The sequence below is a fragment of the Chelonoidis abingdonii genome, chromosome 17 (genome assembly GCF_003597395.2).
Source record: "Chelonoidis abingdonii isolate Lonesome George chromosome 17, CheloAbing_2.0, whole genome shotgun sequence".
NCBI lineage: Eukaryota > Metazoa > Chordata > Testudines > Testudinidae > Chelonoidis > Chelonoidis abingdonii.
In genome coordinates, this window is record NC_133785.1 from 23,018,005 (window position 1) to 23,040,590 (window position 22,586).

Sequence of the window (22,586 nt, forward strand, 5' to 3'; positions counted from 1 at the left end):
CCACTGGCTTACCCGAGCCTGAGGGAAATGGGATCTTTGGAGAGACTGAGCTGTGTTTAAAAGTATTGGAGTAGGCAGGATTTAGGAGAGCCAACAAAGCACTCACTTTCACTCCCAAGTTCGTATAAAGGTTCACAGTTGCCTCAGCTGTCACATTGAGGGCTGTTTAACTTACACTTTTGGAACCTCAGTTAAGGTTTGGATTCTGAATTTGGGGCTAAGATTTGAGTTAATTTTTACTTTTGTCTGAACTGCTTTCTTTTCCTAATAAAAATGATTTCATAAAGGCTCATGGAGAGGGAGGTGCAGTATCAGTGTTAATATTCAATACGTCCTTTCTCAGGGGACTATATCCTGCCTTTGCATTGGACCCACTCTTAGAAGCCTCTTTCATCTCTCCCTACTCTGATCCAATGATGCCTTTTGTTGTCATTTCCTCCAAAGATGGTTTCTGATTTCACTGCACATCTCTGAACTCTGGAGTCTCCTAGAGAAGTTTAATATCTTGGTTTCTTATATTTATGGCACAGCTTGTTCTCCTGCTCTGCAGTGGAGCCAGTTTCATTCTAACCTTTCTTGCTTGCCATGTTGATGTCAGGGAGATGGATTATTTGAGCCCAGTGAGGATCCATAGATTCTCTAGGACTGAGAATGGAGTTGACTCTTTGGTTCTGGAAGATGGCCCCTCAGTGCATTGCCATACAATAACCATCACCCTAGTTGTTGGTAACAGTTCTGTTAGGCATATCTCTCTCCGATTTCCTCCTGGAATATTTCTTCTTTGACTGAAAGCACTGGCAGCTTTGTTAGCTTTGAACGATGAGGAAAAACTACTTTGAAATCATTCCCTTTCCCAAACCTTAATTCCCCTTTCTGCTGCCGTGTGTGTGGTGTTTTGTTTCTTTTCCTCCTTACTAGGAATTATGAACCTGGGGAAAAAAAACCCAGATGCAAGCTGCTCTCCTCAGGGAGCTGGGTTATAGTGTTAGTTATATAAATCTGTTTGGAGCTCCAGGGACAAGGATGATTCCAAGCATTTTGGCTTTTGATAAGACTTGATGAGGCAGAAAATAATGAGCTTTTTTGCAGCTGGGCTCTGCACGCGCTTGTCACTGGGCATTTTAGTGAGAGCCAAGGCAAACCAGTAGGGCCAGATTTTAAGTTGGTGGAAGTCAACATATCTCCATTGAATTCAGTGGAACTAAAGAAATTGTATGTCAACAAGTATATCAGTTTATACCAGCTGGCAGTTTGGCTCAACATGTCCAAATAGAAGAAGAGTCCTCTTGTTTTTAGGGAAACAGCAGAAATTATTTATCAAAATCCTTTTATCATCTTAAAGAGAAATCCTATTTCTTGGAAAGCCATTGTTGTTACTAGAGTGGCCCCCAATTAGCAAAAAATCCCATTAGCATTCTAGAGTAATGGCCTGACACTAGGGCTTTACAAGGAGAAAGGAAAATTTGAAAAGACTAAAGAAATTAAAACAAAAGAAAAAAAGGAAACGAGGAAAGGTTTAAAGAAAACCAGCCAACTTCAATTCAAAGAGAAAATGGTTAAAGGTTAGAAAAATCCTCATCAAATTGAAGTGTTGATGAGGATTAAGGACCAGAAAAGGGACAGGAGTTAAAGGGGGAAAAAAATACAGCACATAAAATGCAGTGTGTGTGTGTGTGTGTGTGTGTTAAAGTAAGTAAAAAGAGCAGTCTTGTATTGCATCCTTCCTGCCCCCGATTTGTATGTTGTCTACTTACACAATAAGCTTTTGGAGGCAATCCTCAGTCTTTTTACATGCCTGTAAAATGTCACACACCCATAGTGCTAATTATTTTTCAATAATCTTTTGGAAATAGTTGCAGCCTTTTTCCTCAAGCTTTCCAGAAAAATTCGGCTTGAGGCAGACCTCAGTCATGGCAAGTTTGAGCCCAAATGGTTGAAGTCTGCCAGAGTTATTTGCCATTGAAGAGAAGGGGTTAACATGGAAAGTGTTAGGCAACCTTTGCAATAGGCATCACCTGTAATATATTACTTTGGACCGTTACTGTAGGATAATGGAGTATTTTAATGGAGTGTCAATTTCCTTTGGAGCAATACCAGGTGAAGAGAATTACTCTTTCATCTGTAAATAGAATCTGTTTTGAGCTATGTTGTGGTGGAAGCACCATAATTATTTCTCTCCCCCCCACTTCATGTTCATTGGCTTCAGATGACATTGCATCATTCTATTGTGACACTTGCATCACTACTCACTGTGGCACAGTCATTTGGGATGGTGTAAAATGACTGCAGTGGATTCTCTTTGCAAAGGAAAGGGTGGTAATCCCAACATGATAGATGTGCGAGAAGGTCTAATCGGCACGATTGATCTCTGTAGTAGGTGGCACAGGTTTCACCCAGCTATAATCCAAACGCTGTGTTTTGGATTTTATCACTGCAATTAAGTGAATTATGCACTCTCCTTCACTCGGCAATGCATTAGAATCTAGTGTGGAACCTTCTGCTACAATCTTGACTGTCAACTACAGTGCCTCCTAGCTGCCCAGGTTGTGTTGATTCAGGGACAGGAATGACTCAGTATCAAATGACTCTCTCATATCCATGACCACTTTGCCTTCCTTCGATGGGCCTAGTAATCTAAAGACATGGCACTTGTTATAATCTTTACAATAGGTTACTGCAATCTTAAAACCCAAGCTTGGAGCCTTTCATTAGTTACTCTAAGGCTGGGTAGTGTTGTACTGATGACTTTTATGGTGAAGGAAAAGCCCAAAGGGATATTAAATGTGTCTTGGGATCTTTATAAAAAGACCCAGTAATGATATCGCGTTTCTTGTTGCGCTGGGCTGTTAAAGTTACTGTGACAAAGGGCAATTGTTCTCTAGTGGATGTGTTTTCTTGTTAGGTAAAATTCATCAGTCCTCCAAAACACAGTAATAAATTTCACTAGAATGGTTTACAGTCTGGCACTGTGTGCCTGCTGAATAGAGCCGGTCGAAAATTTCACTAAGGAAAATTTTTCCATTGGAAAATACTGATTTGTCAAAATCAACACATTCCTGATATTTTTTGACTTTTCCTCCCAATTTGGGATAATTTCCCTCCTGTAGAAGTTGAAGTTTTTCATATTGGAAATATTTTGTTTTCCAGACATCTTTGGTGCTGGGCACTGGGATTGTGTATTCCGCTCCAAACAGAAACATGAATACTTACAATACAAATATCCCAGCGCCACTACTAGGACTGTGACAAGTGTCTTTTGGACACATGGGTGAGCCATTTCATAAATAGCCTCTGATTATGAGTATCTCCATTTTTGGATCTCTAACTGTGAGACACAAAGTGTTTTTATTTTTTTTTCTATTACTTATGCCACTGGTTCTACTTCTTTCTGACAACCAAAATATTTCCCTTTAAAAAAAAAAAAAAAAAAAATTCGCAAGCATGGGCAGTGTCAGATTAAAACCGACCCAAAAACTGGAACTCTTTTGTGTCCAGTGCTTCTTTTAAAAGCTTAGAGGCTGCTGTTTTCCTACTCAGAGGTGGCTATATTTCAGCTTGTACATGACTTCGGGATCTGATTGTATAAATTCAGTTTTTATTGAGGGGTGGTTTTCAAAAGATTTTAGTTCAGGTCATAAAGTGGTAGGAATTAGAGATGGGATGGGGGAAAACCTTTTGGATCATCGAATCCATTCCCTGGCTAATAAGGGTTTGTGCCCTGCAGTATAATTTCTAGTTCATTGTCAATGGGAAGCTATTCTGCAGTCCCTAAAATGGCTTATCTGAACTTTTAGGAGATGCAAACCTGAGCTGGATTCTTTATGAGGTTTCTGGTACTTCCTCCTTTGACTGAAGCTGAAAATACCTGGAGAAAGCCCCATCTCTCTGTATTTCAGTGCATCTGGTCCATGATGGAAGCTGGAGAAGGATGCAGTGAAAATGGAAAAATAATAGGGTGTGAAGGGAAAATGTTAGCTGAACATTTCAGCACCTTCAGAACAGATGGCTGTGCCTGTTCTAGAAATGGGCCAGGGTTTGAAGAGCTCTGATATTCTTTGTTCATTTTTAATCATCATCTTTGGGAGTTAAGAGCATCATCATGTGATTTAGGGGAGCCAACACTCCTGAGTTCTAATCTTGACTCTGAGAATGACCATCAGTGACCAGGGGAGATCAGTTAACCTCTCTGCATCTGCTTCCCCGCCACTCATATGAAGACAATGGTGATTACCTCATATATGGGATGCAAGAGTCAACTTGTTAATGTGTAGAATACTCTCGTATGGTAAGAGCCATCGGGGCAAATCATCCACTTGGCCTGGAGACAAGCTATAAACTAAACAAGGCCCTGTCTGGGAAGTATGCAGTCTCCGTGGCATCATCCCTCTTTCCCTGGGTCCACTGGAATGTTTCTTGGGGAGGCTGGGCTTCATGCATGGAGTCTGTGTTTTTTTTTCTCATTCCACCCCCCCCCCCCCACATGCAGTCCAGAGTGAGATGATCATTTAAGTGTGCTCCTTGTGCGCTGTGGCTCTCCCTAAAGGAGTGTCCAGGGGAATGGCCAATGGGAAACCCTGCAGAGTCTTGTGGGTGGGGGGGAAGGGGAGGTGTCCTCAAGCATTGTAGAGGCACATGGCCTCTGTTCAGCCATCCCTGTCCTCTAGCTTATCTGTACTTGCAGAGATGAACTCCCCGCCTACTCTATGAAGGAGGCGAACCCCACCTTTGAGGTAAAAAGAGAGAGGAGACTCTGCTAAGGGAATATTCCCGGAGTTCCCAGGCTTCTACTCACGCGTGTTCCACATAGGAGATGATCGGGGCCATTATTAGTATTACTGGTAGCCTCTTAGTTTATTGCCTTCCTAAGAATGGTTATTGAAGATGATCCAATTTGATCTCCTGTCTGTACACATCGGTGTCCCCACTTCAGCCTCAGCACATTGTTTTGGTAGATGCCAATGGTGGTTGCTGTCCTAAGAGGGAGAAGCGCTATAGGTGAAGACCCCCAGAAGGGGTTCTGTTTACCCTCCCCAGCTTCTCTTAATCACCCCCGATGCAGGGGATGGAAATAAATGTGCTGTTTGTTTTATTAGGATAGAACATAGGAAAAAATATGTAACAGACACACACATTGCTGTGCTTGAAATAATAGTGCTATTTTATTCCCTGAGATGAGATTTAATTACTTGCCGTGACAGTGAAGTGAATTTGGTTATGGTGTGTACTGCAATGTTCTGGATGGAAGTCTAATGACGATATGGTGTCTGCAAATAAAGAAGTGCCTTTTTTTTCCCCCCCCCGCCCTCAAATGCTCACTCTCTGTGTTGTCAAGGAGGCCGCACTGCATTTTTCTGTGCATTTTTTTTTCTTTTTTCCTTTGCAGCATTGATTTTAATAAAGGCTCCTAAACTGAAGCCATCTCTTGCTCTCTCCAAGTAACTGCTTTCTAATAGGAATGGAAGACATAAATCAGGCAGCTAAATTAAAGGTTGGATTTTTGCAGATGGTGCTGGTGAATGGGAGCGCACTGCCTGACATTTTGACTTTGTCTCCTCATAAATATATTGATGTAATTTCTCTCTTGTTTAGAAGAGAGAGGGCAAACTCTGAAGAGATTTGAGTGTCCTTTGGCTTCTTGCCTAGCGGCATTTGGGAAAGGATCCAACAGTGTGAACTGGTGAGCTGTGGTCTTTAAGATCCTGGCCCCTTGACCCCAACCACTCAGAACAGCAGGGCTCTCCAGGCAGTGTAGAGCTGGTAAACAGCACTAGGCTATCCACTCTGGGGGTGGGTTTGTGGGTGGTTGAAGAAAAGAGGCCTGTTAGGCATCTAGGGGGCATGACAGCATGGTTCAAAGTAGAGCAATCCCAAGGGCTGTTCTAACTCATAACAGGACTGCTCTGGTTCCCAGCAACCTCCAGAATCTAGAAAGTGTAAATGAAGTGCTTCCAACTGAGCCAATTTTTAAATGTGCTGCACACCTGCAGCTCCATTTATTTCCGTGGAATTTGTGGGTAAGCAGGACTTCTGAAAATCAGGCCACTTATATTTAGCTGGATTCAAGAGCCTAATTTTAGGTACCCAGGTTTGAAAATGATGGCCTTGCTGACTTTCCCGCAGTCATGCAGGAAGTCGGAGGCAGAAGCAAGAACCGAATCCAGAAATTTAGAATCTTGTTTCAGTGTCTTTAACCACAAGACCACCCCTCTCCATTTAGTTTGGGAGGGGTTTGGTTCAGGGGTTTTGGCTTGGCAGCTGCAAAAGATAGAGGTCAGCTATGCAGATCAAACCTCCATCTGAACTCCTTCAAACTCAAAGTATTTGGAGCTTTAAATTTTGGGTTAGGCCTTTCACTGGTGTTGGAAAGGCTAAATAGTCGAAATACTGGGTGTTTGGGTTGAGCTATGAGTGAAAGAAACCTTTGGCCTGGTCTACACATGGGAGAGGGGGAATCGATCTAAGTTACACAACTTCAGCTATGTGAATAACGTAGCTGAACTCGACATACTTAGATTGACTTAGCATGGTGTCCTCACTGCAATGAGTTGACTGCTGCCACTCCCCTGTCGACTCCACCTGTGCCTCTCGTGGCAGTGGAGTACAGAAGTCGACAGGAGAGTGCTCGGGGATCCATTTATCGCGTCTAGACTAGATGCGATAAATCAACCCTTGTTGAATCAGTCACTGCCCACTGATCCGGCAAGTAGTGTAGACATTCCCTTTGTTACCTCCATGTTAATGGAAGGTACTGCTAAGACTAGCTAGAGATTTTCACTGCCTCAATTTGGGGGCCCAATTTGAAACCCCTAAAGGAGCGTGATTCTCAGAAGGCAGGAGATACGTAACTCCTTCTGAAAATCCAATGCACCCCAAATTCTTAGTCACTTTTGAAAATTGTATTTTATTCTTATCTGAAATAACAGGCTGCAATTTATCTCTGAATGATAATTGGGTATCTTCTCAGGTGCACCCTGAATACTAAAGTAATCTAAGCTTAAACTTTTTGGATGTGCGTAGGTTTCTCATGCAGCTTTAATTACAGGTCTCCTGTCTGATTGGGCTTCCTTGGTTAAAGTCATCCAACCAACAGGCCCAGGAGATGTTGCTCATACTAAACTGCATGCACAAAAATATTCTGAGTTGCCTGAGGAACTCTAAAAGCGACTGCTTAGTGTTTTGGGGGTCTATACTTATTTTAAACCTGTCTTCAAATTATAATGAATGTGCCAAGGCCAAAAAGAGTCCACAGAGAGAATCTGGGTGTAATTACAAGGGAAACAGGAAAGTAGTGGATGCGCATGTGCAGTAACATCCAACCGGTGGATTTTTTAAGTAGGGTTTGACTTTGTTTGCAGCCAAGAATAAATGACCAACAGTTCCCTAAGAAATGCCCTTTCCTGTGAAATATTATATTCACGTTGTGGGAGCAGGGAGGCTATATCATGATTAAAATCTGCATCTCCTTGCCAAAATAATAATAATAAAAAAATTGATATTGGGATTTCAGCTTCAGGGGAGAAAAGGATGCCAAGGAAAATACCCATGAAACTTTGCATTGACAATAGACTGTCCTCTCTAAGCTTTCTAAGGCCCTGCCAGTGCTGGAGTGGAAATAGAGGCCTTCATGATGTGGCATTGAAGTAGTTACTTTTGTAGTGTAGCGCCTCATTTAAGAAGTATTTTGACTGATTTTCATACAGACATTGATCCACCCAAAGTGAAATGAAGGAAGGGCAGTACGGCTACTTCATCCATTCCAGTACTAGATGTGATCCTGTTAGCTTCTGCAAGCTAAGCAGGATTGCATGGGACCACTAGCTGACTGGGGGATTTCCCACAATCACCTACGAAAAATACCCCAGCAGATGGTTAGTGACTCTGCAGGTTGCACTCTGCCTGCTAAATTGGTACTGAAGCGAAAACCCTGCAATGGTGTCTGGGAGTGCTCTGCTGCTAGGCATGCTGTCTTTCCTGACCATTTGAGCTCATTAAAGGTGAGATGGCATTTTTTACAATTGTTGACCTCAGTATCCTGGTGAAATTCCCATATTGACATTTATATGCTTCCAGTCTCAATTCTCAATGTACTTTCAACTGTATGCAGTATTCTTCATGTATGCAGTTGTTGCTGTGTGCTGCTGAGCCACCCTATTTCTCCTCTGAGTTGGCTGCTTTTGTGTGGTTGATTAAGTGATACCTGTATATTAGTTTAGTTTAGATTACAGAATGTAAAATTTGGGATGCCTCAGAATGAAAAGTGCTAGGTAAACGTAAAGATATAAAATGCTATTGCAGCCATCCAGGGGACCCAACTGCCCCTCTAGCTTCTTGTCTCCTAACATTGGACAGAATCCCTGAAATGAGAAACAAGAAAAAGGTTAGACCCACAGAGTTCGGTGTTGAGTGGAATGAGTTATGTTAGCAAAATAATAATTTTCTATAAACTCTGTTTCATGACTTTGGATTCAGAATGCAAAGAAATTATACCAAGGTCCTGACTCTGTAAGGTGCTGATTGCCTCCTGCTGGAATGGGAATACACTCAGCTCCTCCTGAACAGAGAGGGAGCTGGGGCTACTCGCAACTTTGCAGGGTCAGAGACCTTCTTTATGAGAAACTTTTTCATCCGACTGTATAGACATCTGTATTGTGCTCATCACCATGGTGTCTGAAACCTGGTTTGGGTGAAACAGGGGCAAATGTAAGTCTGGAATGAGGAGTGCAATAATTGAGAGGTGCAACATGGATGTATAGGTCTGTACAGTGTTGTTGTTCACGTCTACATTTATGGATTTTATTTGAAAAGGATTTTTTAAAAAATACATGGAAATAGAAGTCTTGGTTAATTAGCCCATTGCTAATATTCTAGGTGCAGGGAAAGCAGAAAATATATGTATTTTGGTTTTCAAGTTTATAAATGTGAAAAACAGAGTCCCAAAGTGGATTGGCAGCCTACTTGATGGTGTCATTCTAGTTTCTGAAGCAGGAAAGATATTAGACAGGATTTGTAGAAGTGTTGTAAATAAAGCCCCGGGGGCATTCCCCACCGCGGGGGCGGGGGGGTGTTTCATTTCTAAAATATATACGTAATTAAAATCTACACATTTGGTTGGTGCTAGAGCAGAGCAAGGGTTGGAAAATCTTGTCTAGGAAGCAATGGAAGCAACAGAGGGCAAATCTGGGTGGAGGCATAATGTACTTTAAAAAGGCATTGCCAGAAACCTGTTGTGCTGCCAAAATCTACCCGCTCCTCTGTAAACTGAGAAAAGGAAAGGGAAAAACCCTGCAAGCACGAAAGTAATGTGAAAAATGCAGCTAGATAGCAGTGGCATTTATAAGTTGCTATGTTTTGTTCTCTGTGGGATGGGTGTGAAGGCATCTGCTAGGGATTAGCAGGATTCACTTAGACGCAAGTGATGAAGGGGTTTGGAACATATACATCTCATTACACGATGTTTCAGACCTTATTTGTGGCTTTTAAAAAAAACCTAACAAAACAGATGAACTCCCCTACCCCAGATATTTGGCATCCCTCCAGTGTGGAACGCCCTCGCTGCTTCGATCTGCAGAACCACCACCCAGCCCCATTTAACCCGCCCACCCCAAAAACTCACCTCTTCCATTATGCCCGTGATCAGTGAGTTTTAAGAATCACCATCTTCCTGATTTTTAACAGCATGTTTGTAATGCTGTAACGTTAATCCCTTCCCTCTTCACTGATATCTATCTTCTGTTGCCCATCACCATATATTATCTGAGCCCCAACCTTCTGTTCATCACCTTCCCCTGCCCACAGCAGCACAGCAAAAAGCATCCAGAGCTCATCTGCTGACGAGCAGGGCTGAAAACCATTAAATATTATGTCATGTAAGCACAGAACCGTGCAAGGTCATACAACTTGTTCATTTATTTCCCCCCCCCCCCCGCCAAGTGTGCTGACCTTTGTAAGAAAAAGTAAATATTGTGAACATAACAGAATCTCAATTTACCTTTCAATGTTTTTTGTCCTAGAGTAAAGAAATTGGCCTACAGATGCATGAAGAACTCTTGAAGGTCACCAATGAGCTATACACAGTAAGTAATGTGTTCTTCCTACTCTTCTTTAGCTGTGTAGTAAGGATTTCCTTATTCAGAAACCGAGTCAATGTAATTGGTTACGTACAGTGTGAAACACGGTTAGTTTTGGAGGCTCTCTCCATCCCTGTTACACTTACTGCCTTTTTAGGTTTTTTTAGTTGTTGGAAATATTTGGTTTTTAATTGGATTTGTCTAGGGCAGAGAAAAACTTACCAGATGTCCTAATCCTACAGTGGAGAGCTTTTAAAAGGTGTGGATTTAAGACCATATTATAGATTACATGATCTGATTCTTGCAGTTACGTGGAGTGGAGGCCCCTCAGGCTGCTTTGGGTTAGATGCAATATGATCTTTACCCATTGCTGTAACATTCACACCTGCTGTGGCTTTTCTGATGCTGTCTTTACTTCTGTTTTCTGTAGTCACTTTTAGACGTCATCAGTGACTACAATTTGAGCTAGGTTCTGATGGCTCAGTGGAGTCACTCTGACTTGGCACTGTTTAAGTGCCATTGTATCTGGCTCTTCTGTGAGTTCTGCTGACTGCCCATGTCGCGCACAGATTCATAGACTTAATGTCAGAAGGGACCATTATGGTCATCTAGTCTGACCTCCTGCACAATGCAGGCCACAGAATCTCACCCACCCACTCCTGGAACAAACCCCTAACCTATGTCTGAGTTATGGAAGTCCTCAAATTGTGGTTTAAAGGCCTCAAGGTGCAGAGAATCCTCCAGCAAGTGACACCTTCCCCATGCTGCAGAGGAAGGTGATGACTTAATCTGGCCTTCAGGCCTTCAGCAAGTATATTTGGTATCACTTTTCTCCTGTAAGTGCTGTTCTTTCTGATTTTAATTCAGCGATGAAAGTTTCCTCACAGATCTCATCTTCCTACTTCTAAATGAAACCATGACCCTGTTACCTGAGCCACTACTCCCAAAGTAGGCGTTCATGAGAGAGGCAGCAGAAGTCCTTGTATTGCTCCTGATCCTTGGCCATCAGGAATTGGTTTTTCATTTCTGTTTGGGTTTAAGGATTGGGTGATGTATTCTAGGAAGCAATAGAGCATCCATTTTACCTAGGAAAAGTCAGGCAATCTAGCTGACCCCCTCAACCCTATCCTTTCCCTGGATATAAATTGCTCCATAGCAGGTTTATTCCTACCAACAAGATGGATAATCATGTTGTACCGTCACATTGATAAACTGGCCTAAACAATAGACCATGAACTTTTTTCTTTGAAATTTCTGCTAAAAACTTTAACTATGAATAGCTAGTTTCATTTAACAGGCTTGTTTCTGCACAGGCTGCTGTAGGATTGAATTGCTCTGTGAGTTACTATGTGGGTGGGTGATCAGGAAAGATTAAAAGGGCCAGATTTGGGAGTTCATGTCTGGATGTGAAAGGTCTATTAGTGGCAGTAGGAGATTAAGATTAACTTCAGAAACAGTGTCATAGATTCAAGTTGAGGGTGGAGCAGACATTTGGCTTAATCTATTCAAAGCCTAGATATAGGATAAAGACACCAAATGAAGGACACAACACCGTGAATTCAGTCTAAGGCCTGGTTTACACTAGGGGGCGGGGTCCATGTAAGATGCGCAACATCAGCTACATGAATAGCGTAGCTGAAGTTGAAGTATCTTATTTCGACTTACCTCCCGTCCTCACGGCGCGGGATTGACGGCTGCGGCTCCCCCTGTCGACTCCACTACCACTGCTCGCTCTGATGGAGTTCCGGAGTCGACAGGAGCGCGTTCAGGGATCGATATATCGTGTCTAGATCGATCCCTGATAAACCGATCGCTACCCGCCGATCCGGTGGGTAGTGTAGACATACCTCAAGTCTCAAAAGTCTGTCAGGGTCTGAAATGAATGCAACTCTGTAAGAAAAATGTGGAGTAAAATCTTGGCCCCATAACGAATGGCAAAATCGTCAATGTCTTCAGTGAGATTTCACCCATGATTCTTTTCTGCTCCCACATTCTGACCTGGGTGTGCTTAAATGAATAAAAAGGCAGACGTCTATGGAGAATGAGAACCACGTTGTTTTGAGTTTATCTACCTATAATGACAGCCAGCTATCTGTGTTAGCCTATTAGAAATGCGTGGCCTGGAAGAGGCATACTCTTTACAGAAATTACAGTGAAATGGGTTCAAGAACTGAACCTTACTAGGCAGCCTGTTGTCTTAAGAGATTATCCCAAATATACAGGGTACAAATCATATTACCTTGGTTAAGCAACTGGCTTGTGTCATCCCTGGGTGGTCGTTTACAGTGTTGTAGCATATTTTACTTGTAGGATGATCCAGCATGGCAGTGTTGCTCTGTGACTTGCCACCATACCCATGACTGAAATGGTGTTGTCGTATTCTCAGGCCTTGGCAATGTCTTATAATGAATCAAGGAACTGCACATATAATTAAACAACTTTCACACTGTTTAACTTGCATCTCAGGGCTTTGCTACACCTAAGCTGGAGCCAAAATAATTAAATCTGCTTTAATTCACACCTTTCATTATTTTGATGTAAACTTGTGTGTATTGACTCTTAGGGTATGTGTACCCTAGAGATGGAAGGTGTCAATTCTAGCTTAAGACATACCCATGCAAGTTACCATGCTAAAAATAGAAGTGTAGCTGTGGAGGCTCCAGTGGTGGGAGGGGCTAGCTGCCCTGAGTACATACCTATGATCTCAGATGGGATTGTACTCTGGGCAGCTATCCCCTCCCACAGCAACTATCATTCTGTTTTTAGTGCAGTAGCTCAATCAGAGCTAGTGAAGGTAGGTCTCCTCAAGCTGGAGAGTACATGTCCCAGCTATACTACAGACAAACCCTTATTTTGGAATGAGTGCCCTATTCGTTTAAATGAGTCCATAAAAATAAAAAAATTGACTTAAGTTGCATCAAAATTTCATGCTGAAATAAGAGCATCCATACACAGTCTTGCACCAAATTAATTTAGGACACAGATAGCCGCAAAGTGAAGTTTCAACTTGTTTAATAGAGCTAATGTTTTCTAGAGGTGCAATGTAATTACTTGTTTTGCATGTGACAGTGTTTGTTTCACATAGTACACAAACGAGCACCCAGTTAGAGGCAGTGTACTGAAAATTGCCAAAGCACCATGATGTATAATTAACCTGGGGAATTCACTGCTGCAAGATATTTATTGAAAAAACATCATTTTAAAAACTGATTGCATGCTTGATATGAATTAGAATAAGATCTAGAGCTATATTAAATTAATGGAAAAATTATAAGAGCCATCAGCCCTTGTACTTCAGATTAAAGCTGGTTGCCATTTGCAGTCGGGAAATGTCCTCCTGCAGTTCTCCTGCAGTTATGTGCAGTGCAGGTGGTTATCCCTTGCTCTGTAGCATTTGGCTTTGGCTGTTTTCAGACAGGATACTGGCCTGCATGGACTTTTTTGGTCTATTGCAGCAGGACTGTTCATATGTTCTTCAAATAACATTAGGGTAATAACACCAGCTTAGAATGGGACGGAGATAAATTCCAACCTAGATTAGAGGTATGTCCCCTATTGGGCCTGATACTGCACCTTTGACCTCAGTAACAGTTGAGTTATTGACTCCACTGGGAGCAGGATTTGGCCTTTGGCGCTCATTCAGCAAAGCACTTAAGCCCATGCTTAATTCCATCTTTGTTCAGCAGAGTGCTTAGCATATGTTTAAGTGCTTTGCTGAATCGGAGCCTTAATGAGGAACTATTTAGAAGCATAAAGCACTCTACCTAAAGGCAGCAAGCAGCGCCATTTATAACTAGTAATTTTGGCTGTGGCCTTTATCTAGAACATGATTTTAATATTGCAAAATGCAGCTTGTGTCGTTAAATAACTAATGAACATATTTTCCTCCTTCCATTGTAGCTAATTAACTTATTTGCAAAAAGATCCCAGGGACACAGCTGTGGCAGCTTTTCTTTATGACACAATAGCTTAAGACAGGGACAACGTGACTTTGTTCCAAGTGCTGTCCAGAAGGCGTGAGAGGATTGCAGATTGGGGAGTAGATTGCTATGGGAAGACATCCTCCAGAATTAAGAGAGCACTTAAAATAAATAGTTGTTCCTTTCAGCTTGGGAATTTTAAAAACCAGTTCATTCCTAGCTGTATTAAGTGGCATCAGATGAGAGATAATGAGGGCTGTGGTCTGTGCAGCAGACTGTCCAAGGCAGTGGTGTCAGTGACACAAACTTCATCAATTTGGAAAGAATAAATGGTATAAAAATGATTCTTTTGTGCTGTTTTGGAGATTTTCAGAGGCAGTGCAAACTGGACATGGAACATTCATTTGGAAAGCACTGTGGTGTATGTACTCTCCCAGCAATCATTTGTATTCTTGCTGCTCAGGAGTGGGAGATGATATGCTAATTGGAATAAGCAGAGCTGATCCTGCAGTGAAGTTCCAGTCCTGTAGCCTGTCTGCGCATAAGGCTCAAGTGGGAGTAAAACATGGTGGGGAAGGAAGATGTTTAAGCAAAATAGTTATGATAATTAGCAAACATGACCGTGAAAAGGGTGTAAAGTGACGAGGCTGCGGTGGGAGTAGGTTATTTTCTATGATGCTCTGTGATAGACTGATTTAAAAAGAAAAAAGCCTTTTCTTGCACAACAAACGTGAGGCCTGAACTAAAGCCCATTCAAGTCAATAGAGTCTAGCTGACCACAGCAGTCTTTGGATCAAGCCCATGCTTGAACACCATGGTAAGTACAGAAGCTCAAACACAGGTGACAAATAGTCATGCTGAAAGGTGCTGTTTGGGCACAGCAGTATCCAGTCCAATGAACACTTCACAACCTGGGGACAAAAACGTGGTTATATTTAAAATACTGACTGGGCCAGGGTTTCACTGTTGAACCTTCTTGTTACACTAGCTAAATGCAGTTGTGCGTGTTTGGGTCTCTGGAAATGCCTGGGAGCCCTCTCTTGTTATAGCCAGATATTGCCCGAAGTGCAGCCATTCCATTCAGCTTTTCCTCTGTGCTTTCAACAAAAAGAAGCAGGACTGGGGCAGGGTGGCAGAGGAGGGGTTTTATGAAAGCCCAGCAAGTCTTTCTTCCCCATTGGTGTATGTAGCATAGGAGGTGTCTGGTTGGTTTGTTTGTTTTCTGTGATTTTCTTTAGGAAAACTGCAGTTGCAAACACGTATGGAAAGTTATGAGCTTTGTGAAATAACCCAGGACAGGGCAGAAATGGGACTCAAACCTGCCCTCACTCTTCTTTCCATTCTTCTTAAATTATAAATCAGAGATGGCATGTTTCTGTAGGATTGGATAAGGCATTTGAAGCTCATTTAGAGGCTATGTTTATGCTTGGCTGGGAAAAAGATCTTAGTTTCAGCCAAACCTCTTCCAAGCAAAACACTGTTCTTTTTGACAGCCACAGCTGTGGAAAATGCTGTGAGTTTTCTTCACAGTGGCTTGGGAAAACTTCCTTTTTATTCTGCTTTTGCTTTCTGTGGATACACACTTGCAATTCACTCTTTTGCCCCCGCCACCTTCCCCAGCAATGATGGTTTCTTGTAGCTTCCATCCAAAAAATATAACTTGACCCAGCTTTGTTCAAAGCCCAGTTAGCAGCGTACCTGACTCAGGTAGTGGGTTTGGGACTTGCCCAAGCTCACACAGCGAGTCAGTGACAGAGCTAGGAATTGAGTGTAGAGGTGAAATGCTGATCTTACTGACAGTGGGAGTTCTCCTGACTCCAAGACCTGGGGCTGAATCCCAGGACCATTGTTTTCCCCAAAACATAGGAAACATTTTTATGCCTCTGCTGACATTTAAAAGGAACCTTTTGCCCATGTTAAAACTCAGTTTAGAGGACATCATTTTGGTTGAACTATATTTGCTTTTAATTGAGTCAGGAGGATCGGTTTGCCAGGAGGAATTGATTATTACTTGACTTATCTCTTGTTCAGACAAAAGCTCTCTTCCCCCCCCACCCTCCTCCAGGTACTCCTCTTTCTGCCCATGTAAAAGATTGTTATCCTTTGACATTATAGATTTGTATTGCAAAGAGTTGGTGTTATCTTGGACGGGGAATATAAAAGGGGCTTTGGTTTGGAGAAAAGGCTCATTTAAAGAGGTGTCTATAGCCATTATGGAGAGCAGGAAAGCTGATTTATTTTGTTGTAATTATGTTGGGTCAAATTGCCACTTACTTGGTTTATTGCTGTCTGTGGAGCAAGAAGCTTCTGAGAGCATAGACTCATGGAACCTGATTGTTCTCTCTGGCCGGGCTGCAAGGGCATGGAAGGCTATAAGTAGGGCCCTACTAAATTCACGGCCATGAAAAATGCATCATGGACCGTGGAATCTGGTCTCCCCACTGCTCTCCAGCTTCCCAGCTCTGAAGGCAGCGCCACCACCAGCAGCAGTGCAGAAATAAGGGTAGCAGTACCACAATCCCCCCCTCCCCCAACTCTTCTTTGGGTCAGGATCCCTGCAATTACAACATCATGAAATTTCAGATTTAAATAGCAGAAATCATGAAATTTATGATTTTTAAAATCCTCTGGCTGTGAAGTTGGCTAAAATTGACTGTGAATTTGGTAGGGCCCTAGCTATAAGGTGATATAGTTGTACTACCTCCTGGCTTGCCTCCAATGTTCCCCATGGTAATGGCAAGTATTGTTGCCCCAAGTTCCCATTGGTATGGGTCGGATGTTGCATATTGCTATGGGGGAACCGGTGTGAGGTAAGAGACCATCCCTAGTTTGCTGTAAGGATCCTCACAGGGTTCTTGTGGGATGGAGATAATGCCCTGGGGTAGTTGTCACCTCCCTGTCCCTCCACACCTTCAGAGCCTGAGCCTCTTGGAGCACCCCTAGAGGAACTTCAGCCATATTGCATGGGAAGGGAGGCCCATTCTTTGGCACTCCACCTACCCTGATCTATAGCCTCCATTTAGTTACTAGTGTGTTATGGAGCAGTGAAATATGCCCTGTTATGTCTCTGTGCAGTTAGGAAGCTAGAACAGTACATTGCCAATGAAAAGCAAGTGCCATGTTTACTCTGCAGTCTCACAGAAGTGTGCTGGTAGGGAGTGTCAAAAGCAAAGCCCAAAGCCATGGCAGATCTCCAAGGCCAGAAAGATCAAATCTAGCACACATCCCTTACGGTTTGGTTTGGATTCCAGCAGCCATCTGAAGAGCCAGTTATATAACAAGGTGTGCTTTAGGCCAAAGCTCTCCCTCCGCTCCAGTTTTAGCCAGGGATACAGGGTCATTGCTCTCTGGAAAATCAGTGGCTCAGAAAGAAAGTCCTTGTAAGTTTATTTTCATTAACATTGCCTAAAGGGTAAAGGGATATGGGCGGGGATAAATTGTCTGTGCTAATCTGCAGGAATATCAGGCTGTAGTTTGATATCCCCCGATTCCTCTTTCCATCCCCATCCCAGAGTCAGACAATTATAAAGGACTCTCTAATCCCAGACAAGGGCTGGTGAGCTACATTCTGTCATTTTCTCCCTTCTCTCTCACTCTACTTCCTTGTTCAAAGGATACTAAAAAAAAAAAAAAAAAATACTTATCACAAAAAATTTAGTAGATCAACTTGAGCAGTGTGGGCCATTTCCTAAGCTGGAATAAATCAGCACAGCTCCATTGATGTCAGTTGCACTACATTAATTTACATCAGCTGAGGATCTGGCCCCGTGTTCGCCTGAGCTGATTAAAAGCACGGGGAGCTAAAGTACTGCCCAGCCTGACAAGAACCTCAGGGAAACACTGGGATAAATGCCCAGAAAGGGGGACACCATCAAAAAGCAGAAATTAGTGCAGGGTCAAAGATCTAGATTTCAAAATGCCTAGTGATTTTAGGTGCCCAACTTGAGATGCCTTTAAAGATACCTGATTTTCTGAAAACCAGGCCCTCTGTGTCCAAACTCTGCACCCCAAGTCACTAGTAAAAATTGTGGCCAACATCTTTGCAGAGGTAGATATCCTGGGCAACATCCAGACCTCACTGGAATCAAGGATAGTCTTGCCATTGACTTCAGTGGGGCTAGGATTTCAAACCTTGAGTCCAGCTGCTTTATGGAAAGCTTAACAGGGGGAAAGGAAGAGAATGCAGGGACTGGGTGGGAGAGCGGTGAATGTGGCTGTGAAGGGAGGGCCACGTCTGGTCATGAGGGGGTGGCTGAGAGGCAGCCAGCTCTCCGCTTACAGATTCAGAGAAAAAAGGAGCTGGCCTGCAAAAACGTGTATTTGTGTTACAGATCCCCTTGCTGGCTCCTTACCTTACAGGAAAAGTCGGGTAGAATGTAATTGAAAATGAAAAGTTTCTTTTAACTAGCCTGTAGAATTTAACACAGAATGATCTTCCAGCGGCAGTTCAAACTCCTCAACACAAACCAATTCCCTTGTCACCTCCATTCCTTCCGATCCAGCCTCTCTCCAGTGCACCTGATTTACCAAGGGTCCCCCTTACTTTTAGACTTACATGTGCTGATAGCCCTTGCAGACTGGTGTCCTCTGGCTGTCTACCAACTATGGGTGTGAAGATGCAGAGTCAAGGGGAAGCTTAACTTGTGTTAATGGTGGAAACGTCTCCCCATGTCACGTGATCCTGTTAGGTGCTGAATGCTTTTCTGAGAGCAGCCGAGCCCCTCAGGTTATGTCTACACTGCATCTGGGAGTGAGCCTGCCAGCCTGGGTCCAGAGACTCCCATTAGCGAACTAAAAATAGTAGTGTAGACATTGCAGCTCAGAGTGGTGCTCATGCGCTCAAGTCGGGGGTGGGGCGGGGCTGGGCCTGAAAGCCCAAGCTGCAATGTCAAAGCAATGTCTACACGGCTATTTAATGCACCAGTGTGAGCCCCTTTAGCACAAGTCTGTGGACCCAGGCTGGGAGGCTGGCTCCCAGATGCAGTTTTGATGTACCCCAAGTTCCATTGAAGCCAATGGGATGTGAGGTTTCGCACCTCCCAGAATTGAGCCCTTGGCATTCCCTTCTCTGATAGTTTGGTTGCATCCTATATTTTATTGCCAAGATCATACTGTAATGCTGGTGCTTTGTAGGCAGAGAGCTTTGCTGGCCTGTCTTCAATTCGGAGGGTTTGGTGCCATTGCAGCATTGGGTTTGAGGTGCAGAAAGGGAGAGGGTCCGGATCTTTGCCTTTGCACCTGGGGACTATGGGCCTGCTCTCCATCCTTGTGTTAGGAGATGCTCAGAGATCCTTTAAGTCCCATTTGAAAACCTTACTTCTCAAAGCCATCAGCATGGCAGAATGAGTTTGGTCTTTGTATCTAGTGTTCCGTTAGCTGCTTGCTCACTGTGGTAAATGTCATCATCCGTGCATGGGTCCCTGGGAGGTCAGATTGGTTCTGAATAACACCCTTTGAGGAGGGCTTCAGAAAAATTCTTAAACCTTTAGAAAGTGGCATCAGCATGGGTGTGTTTGTCTGTCTGTCTCCCTGGCGCCCTGGGGCTGGCAGGGGCTCCTCGCTCCTGTTCCACCTAGGGAGCTGCTCACTCAAAAGTGGGTGAGGAGAAAGGGGATAGCTCGATGGCACTGCCCCAAGCGGAGCAATGTAAAGGCGGGGGTAAAGCACACACTCACCCACATGTAAAGGAAGAGAGTGTGCTGGCGTGAGGCACAATCTTCCCCAGCGCTGCTTCTGGGGCCATGTAGTTCCACACGGCGCTCTGCGCAGGGCAGTGGCATAACAGCCAGAATCTGGCCCTTAGTCATTAGCCTATTTCAAGGCCCCATTGTCAGCAGCATCCAGACCGTTAACATGTAATTCTGCTCTGCAGAGACAAATCCAGCATCTCTGGCCTTGTCAAGGCCATGTAAAAACAAAACATCTGAGTCCTGGAGCAAGCTGATGCGGGGAGAGTGCAACTGAAGGCATAAAGAGAGAGTAGCAGACGGGTTTTTCTTGCCAACAGTATTAAAATGATCACATTGTGCCCTTTGATCTTTTTATTTTTAAAAATGTAATTGTCGAAGTGAAACAGCTGTAGATGTTTCCCTTGGGGGACACAAACACCACGCGACTTGAGCCACTCTAGTTCCTAGTGGGATGGGCGTCCATGTGGTCAAATCCACCATTGCATTTGATGCCAGATAAGGCACCAATTGGAATGGGCATTGGAGATCAAACTCTGTTTTACTCTGATGCAGCACCTCTCCACATTGGCAGGGTGGTGGAGGGTGATGTTTGCCTCTGCCCAAGCTGTACCTGTTTCTGTGGCTAGAGAATTTGAGCCTGGTTCTCAGTTACCCGGTTCCTGCACTTGGGAAGAGGAGGGTTGGGGCCAAGGTGGTATCAAGCTACCTTTGTGCTCCCCATGTCCTGGGGCCGTGCAAGGGCCTGCCTGCCCGCAGCTCAGAGCTGCTGTAAGCTATGTCCTGTTTCCCTGTGGCTCTGAATAGCAGAGAAAGTGGAGTGCAGTGCTCTCTGACCATGCTCTAACGCTGGGGGATAGAGGCAGGGATGGTGTAGAGTTCTGTCCTGGCTCTGGAGATGTTCTGTTTAAGGGTTAGTCTCAGTGGCTGACCACAGTCCCCTTTAAGGGGTGGTATCAAACTGCCTTATCTTAACTGAGAATCCAGCCCATCGTCTCTAGGGTTCTCCAGTCTGCACTGTGCACAAATACTAGCACAAAGTGTGGGAGACTCATTACTGTCTGTCTCTTCAGGTGATGAAAACCTACCACATGTACCACACGGAAAGCATCAGCGCTGAGAGCAAGCTGAAGGAAGCAGAGAAGCAGGAGGAAAAGCAGTTCAACAAGTCTGGGGACATCAGTGTCAACCTGCTGCGGCACGAGGACAGGCCTCAGCGCCGGAGCTCTGTCAAGAAGATTGAGAAGATGAAGGAGAAGGTAGGTGGGAGGAATAATGAGCCTCCTGCACGGCTGACAGCTCGACTGCTGATGGACGCAGTAGTGGATGCCAGCTACATGTGTACTGGGCTAGGTGTGCAGACAAAAAATCTCCCTGTGGCAAAGGTTTCGGCTCCAGCATTCACCACTCTCGCGCAACCCTTTTTGCGGCCTTTGAAGAGATCCGGGAGGAAGTCTCCTGCTAGTTCAATGCTTGTGTATAGTTCAGCGAAGAGCAGTCTGGGGATGCTATAAAAAGTCTCTTTATTGCTTGTTAGTAATGGAGATGTGCCAAAGTCAGTAGGCAGCAAGGGTTTGATTCAAAGTCAGGCTGCGACCTTTTAGCAGAAAGCGGGGTCTGGGGAACATCATGCAGCACACATCCACAGAGAGGATGAAATACGTAGTTAGGGTCTGATGTGGCCAACCATTAAATATTGCACAGTGCCTCAGCATGGAGGGAGAGTTGAAAAGGGCAGTTGAAAGGGCCTCCAAAAAGCAACGGCTTTGAAAACAAACACAACCAAAAAGGTTGAGGCAGCTAGCACAAACTAGAGCAAATGAAATACTAGTTTTTGTCAAAACCAGGAGCTAGTCAGATTGTGGCCAGTGGGTCCAACTGATATTTTTAATCACACACAGTCTAGGATCTGAGAGATTTTGCTGACTGCTGAGGGAGGGAGCATAGCAGTAAATCTAGACTGCCACGGTAATGCTATGTCAAGTGGACAGAGAGGACACTGTGCAGGGGAGAGTTATGGTCAGCTTGCAGACTGTATTTCACTGCTTTGTTTTTCATCTCTCAAATCTGTTCTTGTAACAATGAACAATAGATATCCCAGGATTCATTAGATCAAAGAGTTGAAAAAGAGGCTCACATACTCTTTCCACTGGTCTGTGAGCCAATGGGGCAGCATTCTGATGATGCTCTGAAGAAAAATGCAGCCCTTACGACTGGCAGAACCCATTACCTCTTCTGCAGGCCACCAAAAACCTTGCATTCTGCAGACTCACAGGAACTCCAAATATTGTCATTCGGGCACTTTTTCTGATTTTCCTTTTTTTGTGAAAACGAAAAGTAGCCTCCCTGGCCAGGAAACCATTAGTTAGATGTGTGTTTACCCAGCTGTGTATGTTGCACTGGAATATAAGATAGCAGAAAGCCTCTTGCCAGGGTCAGGTATTCTTGTTTAACTTCTTGATTGGAGACCATCCTGAACAAATGCTCTGAACTTGTAGGGGTTTGAATTCTGGATCCCCTTCTGAATTTTGCAGCTTGAGCCTTTGGGCCAGATGCAACTGTATAAATCTGGAGTGATTCCAGATATACATCAGTGTAACTGTGAGTAGAATTTGGCCCTCTAATCTTGACTGATGCCATATCTTCCATGCATGTGCAGATAAGAGAACTGTGCTCTGAATGCATTATGTACTGTGACAGACCCAGGCCAGTAGGGTACAGGAGTCTGGTAGAGGGCAAATATACTGGTCACTGGGTGAGTAGTTTTCTGTTCCCTGAGTAACCAGAGCAAGGGCTGCACTAGAGTAATCAGGAACCTGCTAGAACCAATTAAGGCAGACAGGCTGATTAGAACACCTGCAGCCAATCAAGGCAGGCTAATCAGGGCACCTGGGTTTAAAAAGGAGCTCACT

The 22,586-nt window shown here is 43.9% G+C and overlaps 1 protein-coding gene across 2 annotated transcripts in view; it reads left to right on the forward strand.

The window, feature by feature from the left end:
• The window catches only part of SRGAP3 (SLIT-ROBO Rho GTPase activating protein 3), a 221,875-nt gene that overhangs the window by 135,561 nt on the left and 63,728 nt on the right, over positions 1 to 22,586 (forward strand). For both annotated transcript variants that reach the window (XM_032784222.2, XM_032784223.2), the window contains exons 4-5: positions 10,011 to 10,073; positions 20,748 to 20,933. In XM_032784222.2, coding sequence (XP_032640113.1) covers positions 10,011 to 10,073; positions 20,748 to 20,933 — 249 coding nt within the window. The remainder of the gene's footprint in view (positions 1 to 10,010; positions 10,074 to 20,747; positions 20,934 to 22,586) is intronic.